Source organism: Pristiophorus japonicus, chromosome 7 (assembly GCF_044704955.1).
Source record: "Pristiophorus japonicus isolate sPriJap1 chromosome 7, sPriJap1.hap1, whole genome shotgun sequence".
In the NCBI taxonomy this organism is placed as follows: domain Eukaryota; kingdom Metazoa; phylum Chordata; class Chondrichthyes; family Pristiophoridae; genus Pristiophorus; species Pristiophorus japonicus.
Window position 1 is genome coordinate 170,036,383 of NC_091983.1, and position 19,122 is coordinate 170,055,504.

Below are 19,122 nucleotides of genomic sequence, written 5' to 3' on the forward strand. Positions count from 1 at the left end.
ACAAGAAATTAGGAATGCATGTAATAAAGGTACAGCAGTTAACATGGGTAACTTTAATCTGCATATTGATTGGGCTAACCAAACTGGTAGCAATGCGGTGGAGGAGGATTTCCTGGAGTGTATTAGGGATGGTTTTCTAGACTAATATGTCGAGAAACCAACCAGGGAGCTGGCCATCCTAGACTGGGTGATGTGTAATGAGAAGGGACTAATTAGAAATCTTGTTGTGCGAGGCTCCTTGGGGAACAGTGACCATAATATGGTAGAATTCTTTATTAGGATGGAGAGTGACACAGTTAATTCAGAAACTAGGATCCTGAACTTAAGGAAAGGTAACTTTGATGGTTTTGAGGCGTGAATTGGCTAGAATAGACTGGCAAAGGATACTTAAAGGGCTGACGGTGGATAAGCAATGGCAAACATTTAAAGATCACATGGATGAACTTCAGCAATTGTACATCCCTGCCTGGAGTAAAAATAAAACGGGGAAGGTGGCTCAACCATGGCTAACAAGGGAAATTAAGGATAGTGTTAGATCCAAGGAAGAGGCATATAAATTGGCCAGAAAAAGCAGCAAACCTGAGGACTGGGTGAAATTTAGAATTCAGCAGAGGAGGACAAAGGGTTTCATTAAAAGGGGGAAAATAGAGTACGAGAAGTAGCTTGCCGGGAACATAAAAACTGACTGCAAAAGCTTCTATAGATATGTGAAGAGAAAAAGATTAGTGAAGACAAACGTAGGTCCCTTGCAGTCAGATTCAGATGAATTTATAATGGGGAACAAAGAAATGGCAGACCAACTGAACAAATACTTTGGTTCTGTCTCCACGAAGGAAGACACAAATAACCTTCCGGAAGTACTAGGGGTCCAAGGGTCTAGTGAGAAGGAGGAATTGAAGAATATCCTTATTAAGCGGGAAATTGTGTTCGGGAAATTGATGGGATTGAAGCCCGATAAATCCCCGGGGCCTGATAGTCTGCATCCTAGAGTACTTAAGGAAGTGGCCCTAGAAATAATGGGTGCATTGGTGATCATTTTCCAACAGTCTATCGACTCGGGATCAGTTCCTATGGACTGGAGGATAGCTAATGTAACACCATTTTTTAAAAAGGGAGGGAGCAAGAAAGCGGGTAATTATAGACTGGTTAGCCCGACATCAATGGTGGAGAAAATGTTGGAATCAATTATTAAGGATGAAATAGCAGCACATTTGGAAAGCAGTGACAGGATCGGTCCAAGTCAGCATGGATTTCTGAAGGGGAAGTCATGCTTGACAAATCTTCTGGAATTTTTTGAGGATGTAACTAGTAGAGTGGACAAGGGAGAACCAGTGGACGTGGTGTATTTGGACTTTCAAAAGGCTTTTGACAAGGTCCCACACAAGAGATTGGTGTGCAAAATCCCATGGTATTGGGAGTAATATACTGACGTGGATAGAGAACTGGTTGGCAGACAGGAAGCAGAGAGTCGGGATAAAAGGGTGCTTTTCAGAATGGCAGGCAGTGACTAGTGGAGTGCCGCAGGGCTCAGTGCTGGGATCCCAGCTCTTTACAATATATATCAATGATTTGGATGAAGGAATTGAGTGTAATATCTCCAAGTTTGCAGATGACACTAAACTGGGTGGCGGTGTGAGCTGTGAGGGGGACGCTAAGAGGCTGCAGGGTGACTTAGACAGGTTAGGTGAGTGGGCAAATGCATGGCAGATGCAGTGTAATGTGGATAAATAAAAACGCAAAGACAGAATATTATCTGAATGGTGGCAGATTCGGAAAAGGGGAGGTACAACGAGACCTGGGTGTCATTGAAAGTTGGCATACAGGTACAGCAGGCAGTAAAGGCGGAAAAATGGTATGTTGGCCTTCATAGCTAGGGGATTTGAGTATAGGAGCAGGGAGGTCTTACTGCAGTTGTACAGGGCCTTGGTGAGGCCTCACCTGGAATATTGTGTTCAATATTGGTCTCCTAATCTGAGGAAGGATGTTCTTGCTATTGAGGGAGTGCAGTGAAAGTTCACCAGACTGATTCCCGGGATGGCTGGACTGACATATGAAGAGGGACTGGATCAACTGGGCCTTTATACATTGGAGTTTAGAAGGATGAGAGAGGATTTCATAGAAACATACAAGATTCTGACGGGACGGGACAGGTTAGATGCAGGAAAAATGTTCCCGATGTTGGGAAGTCCAGAACCAGGGGACACATTCTTAGGATAAGGGGTAGGCCATTTAGGACTGAGATGAGGAGAAACTTCTTCACTCAGAGAGTTGTTAACCTGTGGAATTCCCTGCCGCAGAGAGTTGTTGATGCCAGTTCATTGGATATATTCAAGAGGGAGTTAGATATGGACCTTACGGCTAAAGGGATCAAGGGGTATGGAGAGAAAGCAGGAAAGGGGTACTGAGGGAATGATCAGCCATAATCTTATTGAATGGTGGTGCAGGCTTGAAGGGCCGAATGGCACCTATTTTCTATGTTTCTATGCCCGAGCACGACGCTGGCGATGACTCCCGCCATATTCGACAGGAGTTTAGCCCGGAGATCATGACGTAATCGGCGTGCGCATCGCCCTATTAATGCCCCGGCCCCGAAATTGGCATTCATCCCCTGAAGCAGCACGGGGCGATAACAGCGACAACATCAGGGGACACGTATCGGTCGGCCGGCCGCTACCTGCCAAAAATTAAAGGAGAGGTGGTCGAGTGCAGACAACAACAAAAAAAATCACCTTTTCGTTACTGCTCCTCATGCAGTTTCTTCACAACGTTGTGGCCATGATCGCTCAGCCCGACACTCTGCTTGAGTGCGTGCGACCGGACCAACAGCCCAGCATCCAGATCACACTAGGGCTGCCATCGTTGAGCCAATCTAAGAGCTGGCGAAGAAAAAAAGATGGCAGCCTGGGGCGCTGGCGCCCTCCCTTTTAAGCACCGCCCGGAGAGCGGATGTCGGGCAGCTTTGTGACCCGCAAAGCTGGTGTTGACATCCGCTCGCGCTAGGCTCGCAACCCACAGGGTAATTTTCCCCTGCGAGGTGTTAAGGGATCGGCGCGCATGCCGATGACGTCATCGCCAGTTGCGTGGCTGCCCAGAGCACCACGGCAGCATCACCACAAACTCCCAGGCAATTTCCCGGGAGGTAGTAGCGGCCCCTCCCCCGGGCAAAAACTGTCTCACCCCCTCGGAGGCGCTAATGGGGTTATAAAAAGGGGCCATTTCACCCTCAACGATTTTTATGGTTGAGATCACGTTAACATTGAATAAAACTCAAGTGGCTTGTGAATCTACTTGCGTGTCATCTTTCTCTTCCGCGTGCTTCAACGAGGTGCTAACCCTGTGGCTTCACCAGAGTTGGGACAGCCCGCTCACATCCCTGCGATGACTGCTTAGACACTCTTGGCGGATGCTCTCTGGGTTTTGGAGCCTCTGATATCCCCGTGAAAGTCTGCTCCTTCTGCTACTGTGCAGGAGCAGACTCAGCCATTGCGATCCCAGGAGGCATCTGGGGCTCTGACTCAGTGGGTGGCAGCGGGAGAGAAGTGTAAGCGTTTTAAGAGAGCCCACACTTTTATGTCCCCTCTCACTATCATCCCTCTCATGGGCCACCCGCATTTCCCTGCTAGCAAGCAGCTTGAGAGCATCTTGCTCACATCATTGGGGCCATGAGGACCCAAGTCTATGTTGACATCCCTCCTTGAGAGTTCGATGAGTCTCTGCCATCTATTCTCCATAGAGATCATGTGCTCCTGTGAGTGGCACATTTAGCTGCTCCATGCAGGTGGCCATCCTTCCCATGGAAGAGCCTACAATTGCCATCGCCTGTGACACGGTGGTGCTCATGTTGGAGATGAACTCCTCCATTCTCTGAACATTTGCAGCCATCGCGGTCGCAAAACCTGTCGGAGCCTCCTACACTTTCCTGCAGCTCCAGGATCGCCCTCTTTCTGGATGGCCCCCGAAATTCAACATCTGCCTGTAGCTGAGCAGACCGGGAGCGTTCGGTTCCCTCTGACGAGGAGTGTCCGCTGCTGTCCTTGTCTCCACCATCCGCTCTTGTTCACTTGTGAGTTCTGAGACACCAGGTGACAACACTGCTCTATCTCGCGTGGGACCCACCGAGGTGTACGTATCTGCACTGCTACTGGGTGAGTGGTCTGGTGAGGGTGCACCCTCAGAGGCTGGATGCTCCTCTGAGGAATCATCTTGCTCTTCCTCCTGGACAGTGTGGGAGGGTGGGGGCGGTTCTTGATGGACCTGTGGGAGAGTAAAGAGATGAGTTCGATATCTCATATGAAGAATGGGTACAGATGCCCATTCAGTGGCTGATTACATCAGTCCCCATATGAGTGAATGATTTACACCATGTAGCTGTTTGATATGTAATTCTGTCACTGGGTCACTGAGATGTCCCTCTCTCTGTCTCCCACCTCGAGCTGTTCGCCGAATCCTGATACTTGTAACGCAGCCTCCTCTGCTGTTGTGAGGGTGGCAAATGATGGCCTTCCACCTCCAGTTCGCTCCCTCTCCCTCTTATTGTGGGCTCTCTTTTCCTGCAAGGAGGTAAATAAGAGAAGGTTGAGTGAGAGTAATGGAATGAGTGTAACAAATGGATGGATTAGATCTTGAGGGAGATGATGATGGAGTGGGGTGGCAATGCCAAATAGCCTCTTTGTGTGTTGTCAGCTTGTATGATTGCGTTCGGATGAGGGGAAGTGTAAGGGGTAGTTAGTCAGATGGGGATGTGATAATGTAGAGAGAGGGATGGGTGGACTTGCAAGGAATGTTGGTGTGACCAATGATGTGTAGGAGTAGGGTTAGGAGGCAGAGTGATGGGGATGTGATAAGAGGCACAGCAGGAAGAAGTTGAGTGTGGCTTTATACTTACCTTTTCAGATCTAATGAGATCATTGAAATATTTCCAGCACTGTACCCAGGTATTCCTAAACACATCTCTACTGTTCACTTCCTCTGCAATTTGGAGCCAGGCTCTTTTTGTCTCTTGGGGAGGTATCTGCCGCACATCAAAAAGGAACAGGACCTCCCTGCGTGCTCTGACTCCCTCCACAAACATATGGAGGGAGTCATCAGAGAACCTGGGTGCAGCCCTGCACCTCTATGCAGTCATGTTTCCACGTGATTGAAGCAATCAGTGCAGGACTGCACACTCCTAGATGAATCTTCAAATGCAATGTGGCCATGGTTCCTTTAAATCTACCGGTTGAAAATGTGTCATGGATGATGTCATCAGACCCGCACCAGTTAATTGGGCCGGGTAATGCGCTGGGTGGGCTTAATAGATCCCATTAATGCAAAATCGATTTCTGGAGCGGGATGGAAGCAGCAACGGGGTCGCGACCTCCCACGCCGTCCGCCTGCTCACAACCAACCTGCCCAGGTAAAGAAAATTCCGGTCCATATGATGAGAAAAGGTAAATGATGCAAAATAAATGGAATGCTATAAGTGCCATGTGAGTTATATCACCCTGTCACAAGTGCTTTGTCTTCGGGTTATACAGGTATATGAGATTGATAATACAACCCCGAGTGTTGGGGATTAGTGGTGCACTGTATTAGAGTTCTGTGCTCTACTCCACTGTACTCGTCCTATCTGCATCTTCGCAATGAAATACATGAGACAAAGTAAACTTGGTTCACAGATCAGCAGCTTTAGTGAAATCTTAAATCAAAAATATTAGAGATTCAAAGGTAGATTGTTAAAAATCAGAAAATGCTGGAAAAGGTCAGTCAGAATCTGGAAGACAAATGCACCATTAAACCTCTTGTGCAGCCCTGCTTCACAATGTATGTTTCCTTTTAAGCTTTCACTTTATTTTGTCCTTTTTCTTATGCAGCAAAACATCCTGGATCACCAAGGATGTGTAAATTGCTTTATGAAACATGCTTAGCCAATATTTGCTCACCTGTGGAGGGATCAGACACGTTTACACTTTGGGTTTTGGCTAGTGAAAGACAGAGCTGATGTATTAGCGGAATGTTGGGCCGGAATTTGCGGTGAGTAATAACGGTGCACTAACAGCCGCAATGTCAGGATGTAGCGAATCCACGGAAATCCTGAAACTGCGGTCAGTCCTTCACCTCTCCGACACTGGCTGCGCTGTAGCCTCTCCCCCATAGCCGACAATCCGTGCAATCAGTGAAATCAGGGAAACTGACAGAAACTTGGGCTTTTCTGCGGTAATATCGCTGTTAAATACCCCATTAAATGTAAGGCCTTGTTCGATTAGGTGTACCTTCAGTTTTAACAGCGTATTGACTGCTAAACAAATGTTAAGGCCCTGAAAAGCTCATTTTAATTTTGTGGAGTTTCAAATTTTACCATGATGATAAAAAATACTATTTTTAAGAAACTTAAAAAAAAAATTACTTAAAATTAGTTTGTTGGTGATATTTCAGGTTCTATCTTATCCCCCATGTGGGAGCCCAATTTTTGTTTTGCTCTCTAACTTTTTTTTAAAAAGTCAGGTTAAAAGCAGGTTCTCATTTCCTGGTTCTCTGTCTATGAGAAAACTGCAATGGTTAGACAGCTTGTGACGTCACAGCAGATCGCACTAGGGAATCCCCACCACACAGTGCTGAAATCACTCACGTGTCGAAAAAGGCAAGCTTCTCGCGATCTCTGTGGGCTGCTTTCTTCGGGGCCAGCGGCGAGCACCTTACCTTCACCACTGACTGCAAATTCCGAGCCATTATAATAGTCTAGCAACGTGCACAGCCAACTCTAAGTTGCTCGCTATTATGTTATAATAGCACAGAAAGAAAATTACACTGAGATTGTATAAAGTGTTTATTGACTAATATTCAAAGAGTGTAAAATCAAGGATTTTTTTTTCAACTATCAAATCTAGAAACCCAAGTAAGGAGCCACAAGGTGTTTTGAAATCTGTTCCGCAATACTTACAGTCATCAATGCCCTCGCCACCCTTCTTACAGTTCTTGTTGAACAGTCGAATGCCAGTGACAATCATGCTTAGTTCACTCAACTGCCGTTCCTTATCCTTTTTCGTGAGGGCAAGAAAGGTACCCAGTTCCATCTGTGGAAAGACACTTTGCAGAGCAGCTAAGGCAAAAAAAAGGGAAAAACAGAATGAACATGCATCATGTACTAGTTAAAAATGTATATGTGATAATTTTGAAAATAAGCAGTACCTTTTCCCACGTAATCTGCAAATTCATAAATGTTAAATATTTGTAATTTCGCAGGGGAATTATTTTTCCCAATAAACAAGATTTTATAATTATGTGGTCCACATAGAATTTTTCAGTGATCAACCTCATACTATTTTTTGATAACTCTGAAAGAATGATGTCCAATGTTAGTCCATTTAGGTGGAACACCATTACACAACCTGTACCTGCAGTAGACTGTCAATCACATCCAGCGTGAAATTGACACAAAAAACCTCAATGTATAAAATTAATAAGGCAGCAATCTAATCTCAAGAATTCTGATGACTTTTGCAAACAATTTCAGTTTCATTCTTAAGAGCAATTTCTGAACCACAAATTCAGATTTCAGCCTTGTAGATTTTTCTAGGTATTCTTTATTCTCTACTTAATGCCAACGTAATTCCACAGTCCACTTGTTAATACATACCAACCGACCACATTATTTCTCAATATAAACTGTTCACTGTTGTATTAATCTGATAATTGTAATTGGTTGCTCAAAAAAGGATATTAAGTGAATGATTTATATGAGTAGACAAATATGATATATAACCATAAACCAGATAATATAAAACTTGATACCTGTATTGTAAAAGCAAGAAACTGGATGGAATTCATTATTGGAATTGAAAACAGATAATATGTTACATTTTGATATGGTACTAAGTTGAGCACCTATTGTTCAGACATTGTATTTAAGAAAAGTTTAGAATTTTGTAGGCCTCAGCAGTTGAAATGTCTGAATGATTAGCTTGTGATTTAAGTCCCAGGCTTGTCCACCAGCTCAGAACTTCACGTATTTGAAATTTCAGTTAGAACTTGACTTCTTATAATTACTTTGACTTATTTAAACTGTCACTTAAAACTTTTAAATAAAGTTATTTCAATTTGCAGTTGGTGAAGATGCCAATCTGATTTGATTGGTCCCCATTAACCATGTGACTAATTATGTTATATTGGTAGCACAGGCCAACCTGGTAGCCAGGAGGAACTCTACATTTTTACATTCATACAGACAGAAAAACATTCTTAATAAGATGTAAAGAACAAATGTCAGTCACCAATCTTATATGGAGAATACACCACTCCTGAAATATTAGCCCATCCTTCCATATAACATCCTAACCCAAGCTGGAATCATTTACTCCTGAGGACCCCGCCTTTATTTGATTTCACAGCTGCCTATCCCAATGCAGCCTGCAGATCTCGTGTTAGGGGCCATTCCTCCAGCCTGCACCCTAAGGTTCCATACTTAGAATCATAGAATAGTACAGCACAGTAAGAGGGCGTTCAGCCCATCGAGTCTGTGACTGCTCTTTCGAAGAACAATCCATTTAGTCCCACTCCCCTGGTCTTGCCCCATACCCCTGCAATTTTTTTCCTTTAAGTATTCATCCAATTCCCTTTTCAAAGCTATTATTGAATCTGTATCCACCATCCTATCAGGCAGTGCATTTAAAATCCTAATCTTTCGTTGGGAAAAAAGTTTTTCCTCATAGTTCTTTTGCCAATCACCTTAAATCTGCACCCTCTTGTTAGTGACCTTTCAGCCATTGGAAGCAGTTTCTCTTTATTTACTCGATCTAAATTCTTCATGATAGTAAACACCTTTAGCAATTCTCCTCAGCCTTCTCTGATCCAAGGAGAACAACCCCAGCTTCTCTAGTCTATCGACATAACTGTATTCCCTCATTCCTGGAACCATTCTAGTAAATCTTTTCTGTACCCTCTGCAAAACCTTTACGTCCTTCCTAAAGTGTGGTGCTCAGAAATGAACACAATACTCCAGCTGGGGCCAAACTAGTGTTTTATAGGTTTAGCATAACTTCCAGGCTTTTCTAGTCTATGCCTCCATTTATAAACTCCAAGATCCCATAGGCTTTATTAACCTGTCCTGCCACCAACACAGATTTGTGCACAAGCATCCCTAGGTCTCTCTGTTCTTGCCCACTTTAAATTTGTACCATTTAGTGTGTATTGTCTCTCCTCATTCTTCTTACCAAAATTTATCACCTCACTCTTCTCTGCGTTGAATTTCATCTGCCATGTGTCCACCCATTCCACCATGTCTTCTTGAAGTTTATTACTATCTTCCTCACTGTTACTTCAAAAGTACTTCATTGGCTGTAAAGCACTTTGAGACATCCGGTGATCGTTAAAAGCGCTATATAAATGCAAGTCTTTCTTTCTACTACACCTCCAAGTTTTGTGTCATCTGCAAATTTTGAAATTGTGCCCTGTACATCCAAGTCCAAATCATTAATGTATATCAAAAGCAGCAGTGGTCCTACTACTGAACCTTGGGGTACATCACTGTATACCTCCCTCCAGTCTGAAAAACAGCCATTCACCACAACCCTGTTTTCTATCCCTTAGCCAAATTTGTATCCATGCTGCTACTGCCCCTTTTATACCACTGGCTTCAATTTTGATAAAGTACCACATGTTGGACTTGTTATCAAACGCCTTTTGAAGCCCATATACGTATCAACTGCATTGCCCTCATCCATCCTCTCTGTCACCTTATCAAAAAACTCAATCAAGTTAGTCAAACACAATTTGCCCTTAACAATTCCCTGCTGGCTCTCCGTTATTAGTCCATGCTTGTCCAAGTGGCTGTTAATTTTCTCCCGGATTATTGTTTCTAAAAGCTTCCCTACCACTGATGTTAAACTGACTGTAATTGCCAGGTTTATCCTTTTCCCCCTTTTTTAAACAAAGGTGTAACATTTACAACCCTGCAGTCCTTTGGCACCACCCCATATCAAAGGAGGATAGGAACATTGTAGATTACACCTCTGCAATTTCTATCCTTACTTCTCGCAGCAACTTAAGATGCATCCCATCCAGACCAAATGATTTATACACTTTAATTAGCATTAGCCTCCTCTTTATATATTTTTATCTCATCCAGTATTCCAGCAACCTCCTTGTTTACCATAGCTTTGGCAAAGTCCTCTTCCTCACAAAACTTGACGTTCTTCTTTTTCTCATCGACATGTTACTCCTTGATGGCATGGGGTCAATTTTCACATATGTTGACCAAATCCAGCTTTATTTCTCCAATCCACCCTTGACTTCAGGACCAGCATGGAGAGAAACTATTGGCCATGCGGACAGACATCAAGTCACGAAGAAGCAAGAACTTGCTCCAGTTTAGCATCAACATCATGCCATTCTGTTCAACTCTCCACACTTTAGGCCATCTTGGTCCTCAACTGCTTGCTTGGCCTGAACCCAGCAGTGCACACACAACCTTCGTGTCCTGTTTGGCCCAGAGAGGAGCTTCAAAGCTCACATCTCATCCATCCCCAAGATCTCAGATTGCTCATCACCAACATCAACTCATCCTTAACCCTACCTCACTTATGCTAGTGCTGAAACCCTCAACCCTCTTTCATCATCTCCAGGTTTTAATATTCCAATGTTCTCCTCATCAGTCCCGCAAGCTCCACGACTGCATGAATAACTAATTTAAAAATCTTCCTATCCTAAACTAGCCATGACCGTTTTATCTTCCCTATCCATTGGCTCCCCATCCCTCAATGCATCATATCACAATCCTTATCTTCATCTACAAGTGCTGCAATGACCTCACCATCCCCTACCACTGAAACCTCCTCCAGACCTATACATCAGTGCACAGTTTCCATTCCTTTGACTTTGGTCTCCCTTGCATTCTTCCTTCTCTGTGCCTTTGCTTCTAATGCCTTCATCCATCTTGGTCCAAACTTCGGGATGCTCTCCCTAAACCCTTCTGCCTTCTATCTCTCCTGCTCCTTTCAAAATTTACCTCTTTGGCCACGCTTTAGGTCACCTCCCACAACACATGGCTCAGTATCAGCTTTCACTCCTACGGAGTGCTTTGGGGATGGTTTATTCCATTTAAGGGTTTTACAAGTGCACGTTTATGTTGTGGTCATTATATGCTAAAATGTGAAAAGAAACCAATCACCTACCAGTTGCCTCTCTCACTACACCTATTTCGGTGGGGGATCCAAGGCCCGAATGGAGCAGCACATAGCTGACGACTTTACGATAAAGACATTCCAATTCATCTCGTTTCCTCGCACGACTATCTGTGATTTCTCTGCACACAGGGGCCAGCCTCGAATCCAAGACACAGCGGTGCTCGGCGAGGAATTCCGCTGTACGGCGAGGTAATGGAAACAGCATATTACCAATTTAGAAATCCATAAATCATAGTTCTGAGATTGAACCAGACCGTTCGCAGCCTTGGCATCCTATTTGATCCTGAAATAAGCTTCTGACCATCACGAAGACCGCCACTTTCACCTCCGTAACATTGCCAGTCTCCGCCCAGCTGTTGTTGAAATCCTCATCCATGCCTTTGTTACCTCTAGACTTGACTATTCCAATGCTTTCCTGCCCGGCCACCCATCTTCCACCCTCCATAAACTTGAGCTCATTCAAAACTCTGCTGCCGGTATCCTAACTTGCACTAAGTCCCACAGGTTTGCTGACCTACATTGGCTCCAGGTCCAGCAATGTCTCTATTTTAAAATTCTCATCCTTGTTTTAAAATCCCTCTGTGGCTCGCACCTCCCTATCTCTGTAACCTCCTCCAGCCTTACAACCCTCCGAGGTATCTGTGCGCCTCCAATTCTGACCTCTTCTGCATCCCCGATTTTCATCGCTCTACCATTGGTGGCCGTGTCGCCAGGTGCCTGGGCTCTATTCTCTAGAATTCCCACCCAAGCCTCTCAACCTCTCTACCTCTCCTTCCTCCTTTAAGACACTCCTTAAAACCTACCTCTTTGACTAAGCTTCTGGTCATCTGTCCTGATGTCCTTATGTGGCGTAGTGTCAGATTTTGTTTGTGAAGCACCTTGTGATGTTTAACTACATTAAAGGGGCTATAAAAATGCAAGTTGTTTTGTGATTAATATTGTTACTCCTCCTCCTTTCCCAATCGCTCTGTAATGTTTACTATGTTGTATACTTTAAGCTGAATTTGTTTTATTTGTGATGCTATGTGCATTCTTGTATATATTTGGGTAACTGTCCCCACCTTGCCTATATGAACTGATGGAGTACTTCCCACAAATTTTGACTGGTCACACATTGTTGCTGATACTCTGTACATACAGGCAAATTTTATATAATCTTTATTCTTTTTTTTAAAAAATCACTCCTGCTTCATTTTTAACAGGTACTTTGTTATTAGTTCCTATAAACTTTTCTATTCCCGGAGTATTTAGATTATCTTTATCTCTTTTTGTACTCTGACCTTTGCTCTTCCTCCACTTTCTTATCTTTAGGCTATAATTTCCACCTGAACCCTCCCAACCCCTTTTGAGGTTTTAAAAATTATGTAGGCTTTTGAAAGAGTGAATAAGGAAAGGCAACTTCCTTTAACTGGTGCGGGGGCGGGGGGTCATTAATAAGAGGTTATCAGTAAGAGAGTGAGAAAAGATGTTAAGAGAATATTATTTATACTTTGTCACAGGGAGTGGTTGAGAAACTATTGCATCTTTGAAGGGAAGCCTGGATAAAAAGTTGAAGCAGAGGATTATAGATGGCTAGGGGAAGAGAAAGGGACACTGGGATTAATTTTGGATTGCTCCAGCAAAGAGCCCAAAATCGATGGGATGAATGGCTCCTTCTGTGCTGTAAACCTCTATGGTTCCACAGTCTGGTGATGCCCTTTTCATCCCAGGTTTGGAACCTTACTGCACTAAATGCCTCTGGGAGCTCGCCCATTCTGCCAGATTGGGGAAAGGAGAAAGGATTGTTATGCGCCAACGGATTTTCAGAGAGGTACAGACCTCCGTCCAGACAGAGAATGTTATTGGTTCAGCATTTTCTTACTATCTCTGAAGAACAGCCTGTATAAGGGATTGTCTGAACATGGGTTTATGGGGGCTCAATTGAAGGGAACAATTCTCTTGGGGAAAGGCCAATGACTTGATACGTTCAATGCTGTTTTTCCAGGAATGCTGCTTGAACTGCTGAGTACTGCTTAGAGATAAGGATATTGCGGTCTCTAAGTAACTGGACTGGTGTTTGAAAGGTACCTTCTGAAACAGCTACAGGAGATGGGGAGTACATTCCTTTTCATCATGTTTGACCTTTGGCGTGAATGCTGGCTAGGATTGGGAGAACTTAAATCACCGACATATAGAAAAAAACACAAAAATTGTGTTCATGCTTATTGATACCTATCCATCCTCAGAATTTGATAGTGTTTTCCTCAAAAAGATAAATCGGGAAACTGACCTCTACTTGTGTAGTTCAGATCAAAGTAAACTTGCATCTTGATTGTGTCAAGAGACGGCCGTTCTGTTTCAAGCAATCTCTCCACACAAATCTAGAAAATAAATGTTGGTGAAGTCTTGTTAAAAAATAACATTGAAAAAAAGAAGTGATATTGAAAAATCAATTTGGGCTGAAAAATAAATCGCAGGCGGCACCTTTAATTTCTTGATATGTGCTCCCTGCGGACGAGGCAAGATGCTAGGAGCATGCAGTGGAAAATTGACCCTATGGACTCAACTGTGAAAGTTTTGACCCGATAAAATACCTGGACACGCGAGTTCAGATTTTACAATTGGGTTGTGCACAACTAGCATGTGCACAACAACGTGCGTTTATGTAGCGCCTTTAACGTAGTAAAAAGTCACAAGCAGTGATTACCAAACAGAATTTGACAACTGCTAAGTGTGCAGACCCTTCCTGAATTTCTAGATCCGCCTGGTTATAGCGAGCTCCCTGTGTAAAATGAGAACTGGTGTGCAAGGCCTCAACAGCTTGCAGCAATTGAAAGGCTCAGTTTGTTTTTGTCATTCCACTGCATAGAGAAAGAAGATCATCTGGAAATGTCTGTTTCTACCTGTGCTCACCACAGCATGATCCAGTTTTCTGGTAGGTTAATAGAAATGTTATTGGAAGTAGTGAATCATCATCATCATCATCATCATCATAGGCAGTCCCTCGGAATCGAGGAAGACTAGCTTCCACTCTTAAAATGAGTCCTTGGGTGGCTGTACAGTCCAATACGAGAACCACAGTCCCTGTCACAAGTGGGACAGACAGTCGTTGAGGGAAGGGGTGGGTGGGACTGGTTTGCCGCACGCTCTTTCTGCTGCCCGCGCTTGATTTCTGCATGCTCTCGGCGATGAGACTCGAGGTGCTCAGCGCCCTCCCGGATGCACTTCCTCCACTTAGGGCGGTCTTTGGCCAGGGACTCCCGGGTGTCAGTGGGGATGTTGCACTTTATCAGGGAGGCTTTGAGGGTGTAACGTTTCCTCTGCCCACCTTTGGCTCGTTTGCCATGAAGGAGTTCTGAATAGAGCGCTTGCTTTGGGAGTCTCGTGTCTGGCATGCGGACTATGTGGCCTGCCCAGCGTGGTCAAGTGTGGTCAATGCTGGGGATGTTGGCCTGGTCGAAGACGCTAATGTTGGTGTGTCTGTCCTCCCAGGGGATTTGTAGGATCTTGTGGCGACATCGTTGGTGGTATTTCTCCAGCGACTTGAGGTGTCTACTGTACATGGTCCATGTTTCTGAGCCACACAGGAGGGCGGGTATTACTACAACCTTGTAGGCCATAAGCTTGGTGGCAGTTTTAAGGGCCTGGTCTTCGAACACTCTTTTTCTCAGGCGGCTGAAGGCTGCACTGGTGCACTGGCGGCAGTGTTGAATCTCGTCGTCAATGTCTGCCCTTGTTGATAAAAGGCTCCCGAGGTAACGGAAATGTTATTGGAAGTAGTGCACCAGAAAAGGGAAGGGCACTCTTCAGGACTGACTGCTCCTGAACCCCAAAAGCTGCTCAGGGTGAAAGGGAAGAGGTTGCCCTTGAAGAGAGTGCAAGGCACTATTCAGCAGATTTGGCAGCAGTACTGGAAAAGTATTAGTGATCACCAGAGTAGCCCAGGTAAAATAGCCAATAATTACCTTATATTAATTCAGTGGTGTAGTTACCTCCGACTCATACTGTCTTGCATTATTTATAATGCTTACCATGAATACCCACAGGGCAGCATGGTACACTTTCCACTAACAACTCTAAACATTCATTCGCGTTCATCCCTAAATGAATCCTTCCATTTAATGCAGCCAAGTAATGTGTGTGTATATATGTAATCACACCCACTGCGGGCTGCGCAGCAACATCTAGTAATCGCGGCAGATCCTCATAATCTGAATTTGTCACCTCTTATACTTTGTCTGCAAGGGACGACTTGGGCGAGCAGTTCAAGGGGCCAAAATTGCCCCTTGCGATAAGGCCACTGGCTGCCAGAAAGCGGCGGCCATGGAGCAGCACGGAATGGCCGCTGACTCTCAGCGGAGGGGCCGCCATTTTGGAAATTGCCCTTGCTCAGCTTTGGAGCGGTGTCTGGGTACGCTCTGCCCGTTTTTCCGTCGCGGCAGGCACGCACCGAATCCTTACTGACTGGCGGGGACCCCTTTGCGAAATTGCCCCTTTCCTGGTGTTGCCCCGCGGGAGTAGCCCCGTCGCCAGTCGGTGCCACTGACAGCTTTTGCTAGAGGATTAGAAATGGCTGCTTCCTGATTGGTTTAAATGGATCTAAATGGACAATGAAAAACAGCGGGGCCAAAATTGCCCCTTTCTATAAGAGCCGCGACTGCCTCAAAGAGGTGGCCACGTGTCGTTAAGGACTCACCGTCTAGTCGGCGCGGTGTCCCCGACATTTAATAAATTGTCCTCCATCTTTTTGCCTGCGGTGATTGTCACCATGCCGCCCGTGTAGCCACCCCGTCGGGCACGTGCAGACCCTCTTCCGACCGGCGGCAATCCCCTTTCCGTCCCGAGTGGGAAACTGCCGGTCAGTGCCACTGACAGCTTTCCCCTGCAAGAAGCTATGTGTGCTTGGATGGTGCGTCTGCCCTTAAAGGTGAGGGTGCTCTGCCGTGGCCGCCATTTTATTTTAATTGTCGGCCGACTCCGGTGGCCACGGGTGCAGCCGGGCCGCCAACAGGCAGCCTGGCACCCCCTCTTGGGTACCGGGCTGCTAGCCCGGCCGAAACCCTCCCTGGTGGCCCAGTGGGTGTCATTAATGTGGCTGCAGAGCTCGCAGTGGCCCTCTCCTTTAACTGAAGGGGAGGGACATTTGACATGTCAGCGTGACGCAGGATGTCCCGTTGCGCTGACGTCATCAGCGTGGCGATGATGAGTATAAACGACGGCCGCTCCGATGCAAGGGCACTTCTGCCCCGCTGCCGACAGCAACACCGCCCCAAGGAAAAAAATAAACAAAGAGCTGAATGTCACTCGAGTCTCCGCCCCATGGATTGGGGCGGAGGAAAATCGAAACAAACGGCGAGTGCACCACTTTTTCCATCGGGGGACAATTTCGGCCCCAACATTTTTGAACCAATTGGGAAGCAATCCGCAAATCCAGGCAGTTAAAACAGCTGAAACAGAAAAGCTGGAGGATCATTTTAACCCAAACCCGTTTTACACCCAGCCCGATTTTTACTCTCCACCGACTTCAATGCAGCTGAGCTGAACATGCCCTGTTGCTGCCCAGCGGGTTAAGTTAAAATGACCTCCGAGAGGTCGGACAGTACAACCATTCATTCCTCTCAATGACATACACTTGTGTATTTATGACCGCTGGTGTTTTAACCAAGTTGTAACCCATGGGTCTCCTTTATATTTCACAAAACATATATAAAGGTTGCGGCAAACTACATTTTTCAAATACTTAAAGAGAATCAACGCAATCCCCCTTAAAAGAAAAACTATTAAAGATTAACTTATTTAACTATTTTCAACTCTCCTACTGCTTGGTTAGTAAACGCACTGCATTGTGCTGTACTGAGCAATAGCTCTGTCAAGCTGGTGTGCAACGGTCACCACACGTTAAAAAAATCCACGCACAGGCATCTTCCACCCTTCAGGATGTAGTTCGGATCCTTCATTGAAACACCAATGAACTCATCCTTTTTTTGGCGTGGAAGCAAGTCATCCTCGTTTCGAGGGACCGCCTATGATGAGCAATATGAATTAGGTCAGCTCCATTCCGAGTCTGCATTCAGTTAGCTGAATTCTACAAAGGCAATAGTCGAAATACTAAAATTGATCTTGATGTGGGTCTCATTTATGCTGACTAACTAGTGATCTCGACTGGAGCTGGAATGCATGTGAATAATGGGAAAGGACATGTTTTGGGTCAGCTGTGATAGCTCCTATAGTTGAATAGATGTGCTTAAGCTCACATGAAAAATGGTCACTTGAATGATGTATGAAGGAGATGGGACTATAACACAGCATGAGTTACCAATAAACTAAAGGGTACAATCCTAATGGGGGTGCATGAACAGAGAGACATAGGGGTATACGTGTACAAATCATTGAGGTGGCAGGGCAGGTTGAGAGAGCAGTTAAAAAAGCTTAAGGGATTCTGGGCTTCATGAATAGAGGTATAGAATACAAAAGAGTGGAAGTTATGATGAACCTGTATAAAACACTGGTTTGACCTCAACTCGAGTATTGTGTCCAGTTTAGGAAGGCCTTAGAGAGGGCACAGAAAAAGATTTACATGAAGGATTCCAGGGTTGAGGGACTTCAGTTACATGGATAGTCTGGAGAAGCTGGGGTTGTTCTCCTTAGAGCAGAGAAGTGAGAGGAGATTTGATAGCGGTGTTCAAAATCATGAGGGGTCTGGACAGAGTAGACAGAGAGAAACTGTTCCCATTGGCAGAAGGGTCAAGAACCAGAGGACACAGATTTAAGGTGATTGGCAAAAGAACCAAAGGCAACATAAGAATTTTTTTTTTTATACGCAGCGAGTGGTTAGGATCTGGAATGCACTACCTGAAAGGGTGGTGAAGGCAGATTTAATTACGGCTTTCAAAAAAAAGAAAAAGACTTACATTCATATAGCGCCTTTCATGACCACCGAATGCCTCAAAGCGCTTTACAGCCAATGAAGTACTTTCGGAGTGTAGTCACCATTGTAATGTGGGAAACACGGCAGCCAATTTGTGCACAGCAAGCTCCCACAAGCAGCAATGTGATAATGACCAGATAAACTGTTTTTTTGTTATGTTGATTGAAGGATAAATATTGGCCAGAACACTGGGGATAACTCCCCTGCTCTTCGAAATAGTGCCGTGGGATCTTTTATGTACACCTGAGAGAGCAGACAGGGCCTCGATTTAACATCTCATCTGAAAGACAGCAACTCTGACTCCCTCAGCACTGCACTGGAGTGTCAGCCATGATTTATGTGCTCAAGTCCCTGGAGTGGGATTTGAACCCACAAGCTTCTGACTCAGAGGTGAGTGAGCTACCCACTGAGCCACAGCTGACACGAGGGAGTTGGATAAGTACCTGAAGGAAAAAAAAAATTGCAGGGCTACGGGGAAAGGATGGGGGAGTGGGACTAACTGAAGTGTTCTTGCAGAGAGCTGGTGCGAGCTCGACAGGCCGAATGGCCTCCTTTCATGCTGTAACCATTCTATGATTCTATTTGGGAGAGAACACGAAAAGGCATAAAACCAAAGTGGGAAAAATACTGATCCCTGTTAATCTTCACACAGGCAATGTTAGAACGTATCAATACTTACCGTGATGAGCTTGTGAACATCAGTCTTTGTGAGGGTTCTATCCACATTGAACTCATATCTTGGATCCAGAACAACAGCTTTAACCTGTTTGAAAACAAAATCATTTAATTTTTAAGTTATTTTCCATTCTATGTCTTATTTACATTGTACAAGATTCCCCTATATATTAGCTTTTAAAGAGCCAGCAGGCTACTTAGTAAAACAATATAAATAAAGGTACATAACTTTGAGAAAAACACACTCACTGAGGAAAATGTTCATCTTCCGTGCTCCCACTGGACAGATTTGCCTGCCAGGAGTAGATATTAGGAATTCAGGAGCATTGCGGAACCAACCAGGGAGCAGGCTATCTTAGATCTAGTACTGTGTAATGAGGC

The 19,122-nt window shown here is 44.9% G+C and overlaps 1 protein-coding gene across 4 annotated transcripts in view; it reads right to left on the reverse strand.

Moving 5' to 3' along the window:
- The window catches only part of cfap206 (cilia and flagella associated protein 206), a 97,389-nt gene that overhangs the window by 63,696 nt on the left and 14,571 nt on the right, over window positions 1-19,122 (reverse strand). For all 4 annotated transcript variants that reach the window (XM_070885565.1, XM_070885568.1, XM_070885564.1 and 1 more), the window contains exons 3-6: window positions 18,746-18,829; window positions 13,429-13,519; window positions 11,148-11,336; window positions 6,920-7,078 (exon numbers count right to left, since the gene is read on the reverse strand). In XM_070885565.1, coding sequence (XP_070741666.1) covers window positions 6,920-7,078; window positions 11,148-11,336; window positions 13,429-13,519; window positions 18,746-18,829 — 523 coding nt within the window. The remainder of the gene's footprint in view (window positions 1-6,919; window positions 7,079-11,147; window positions 11,337-13,428; window positions 13,520-18,745; window positions 18,830-19,122) is intronic.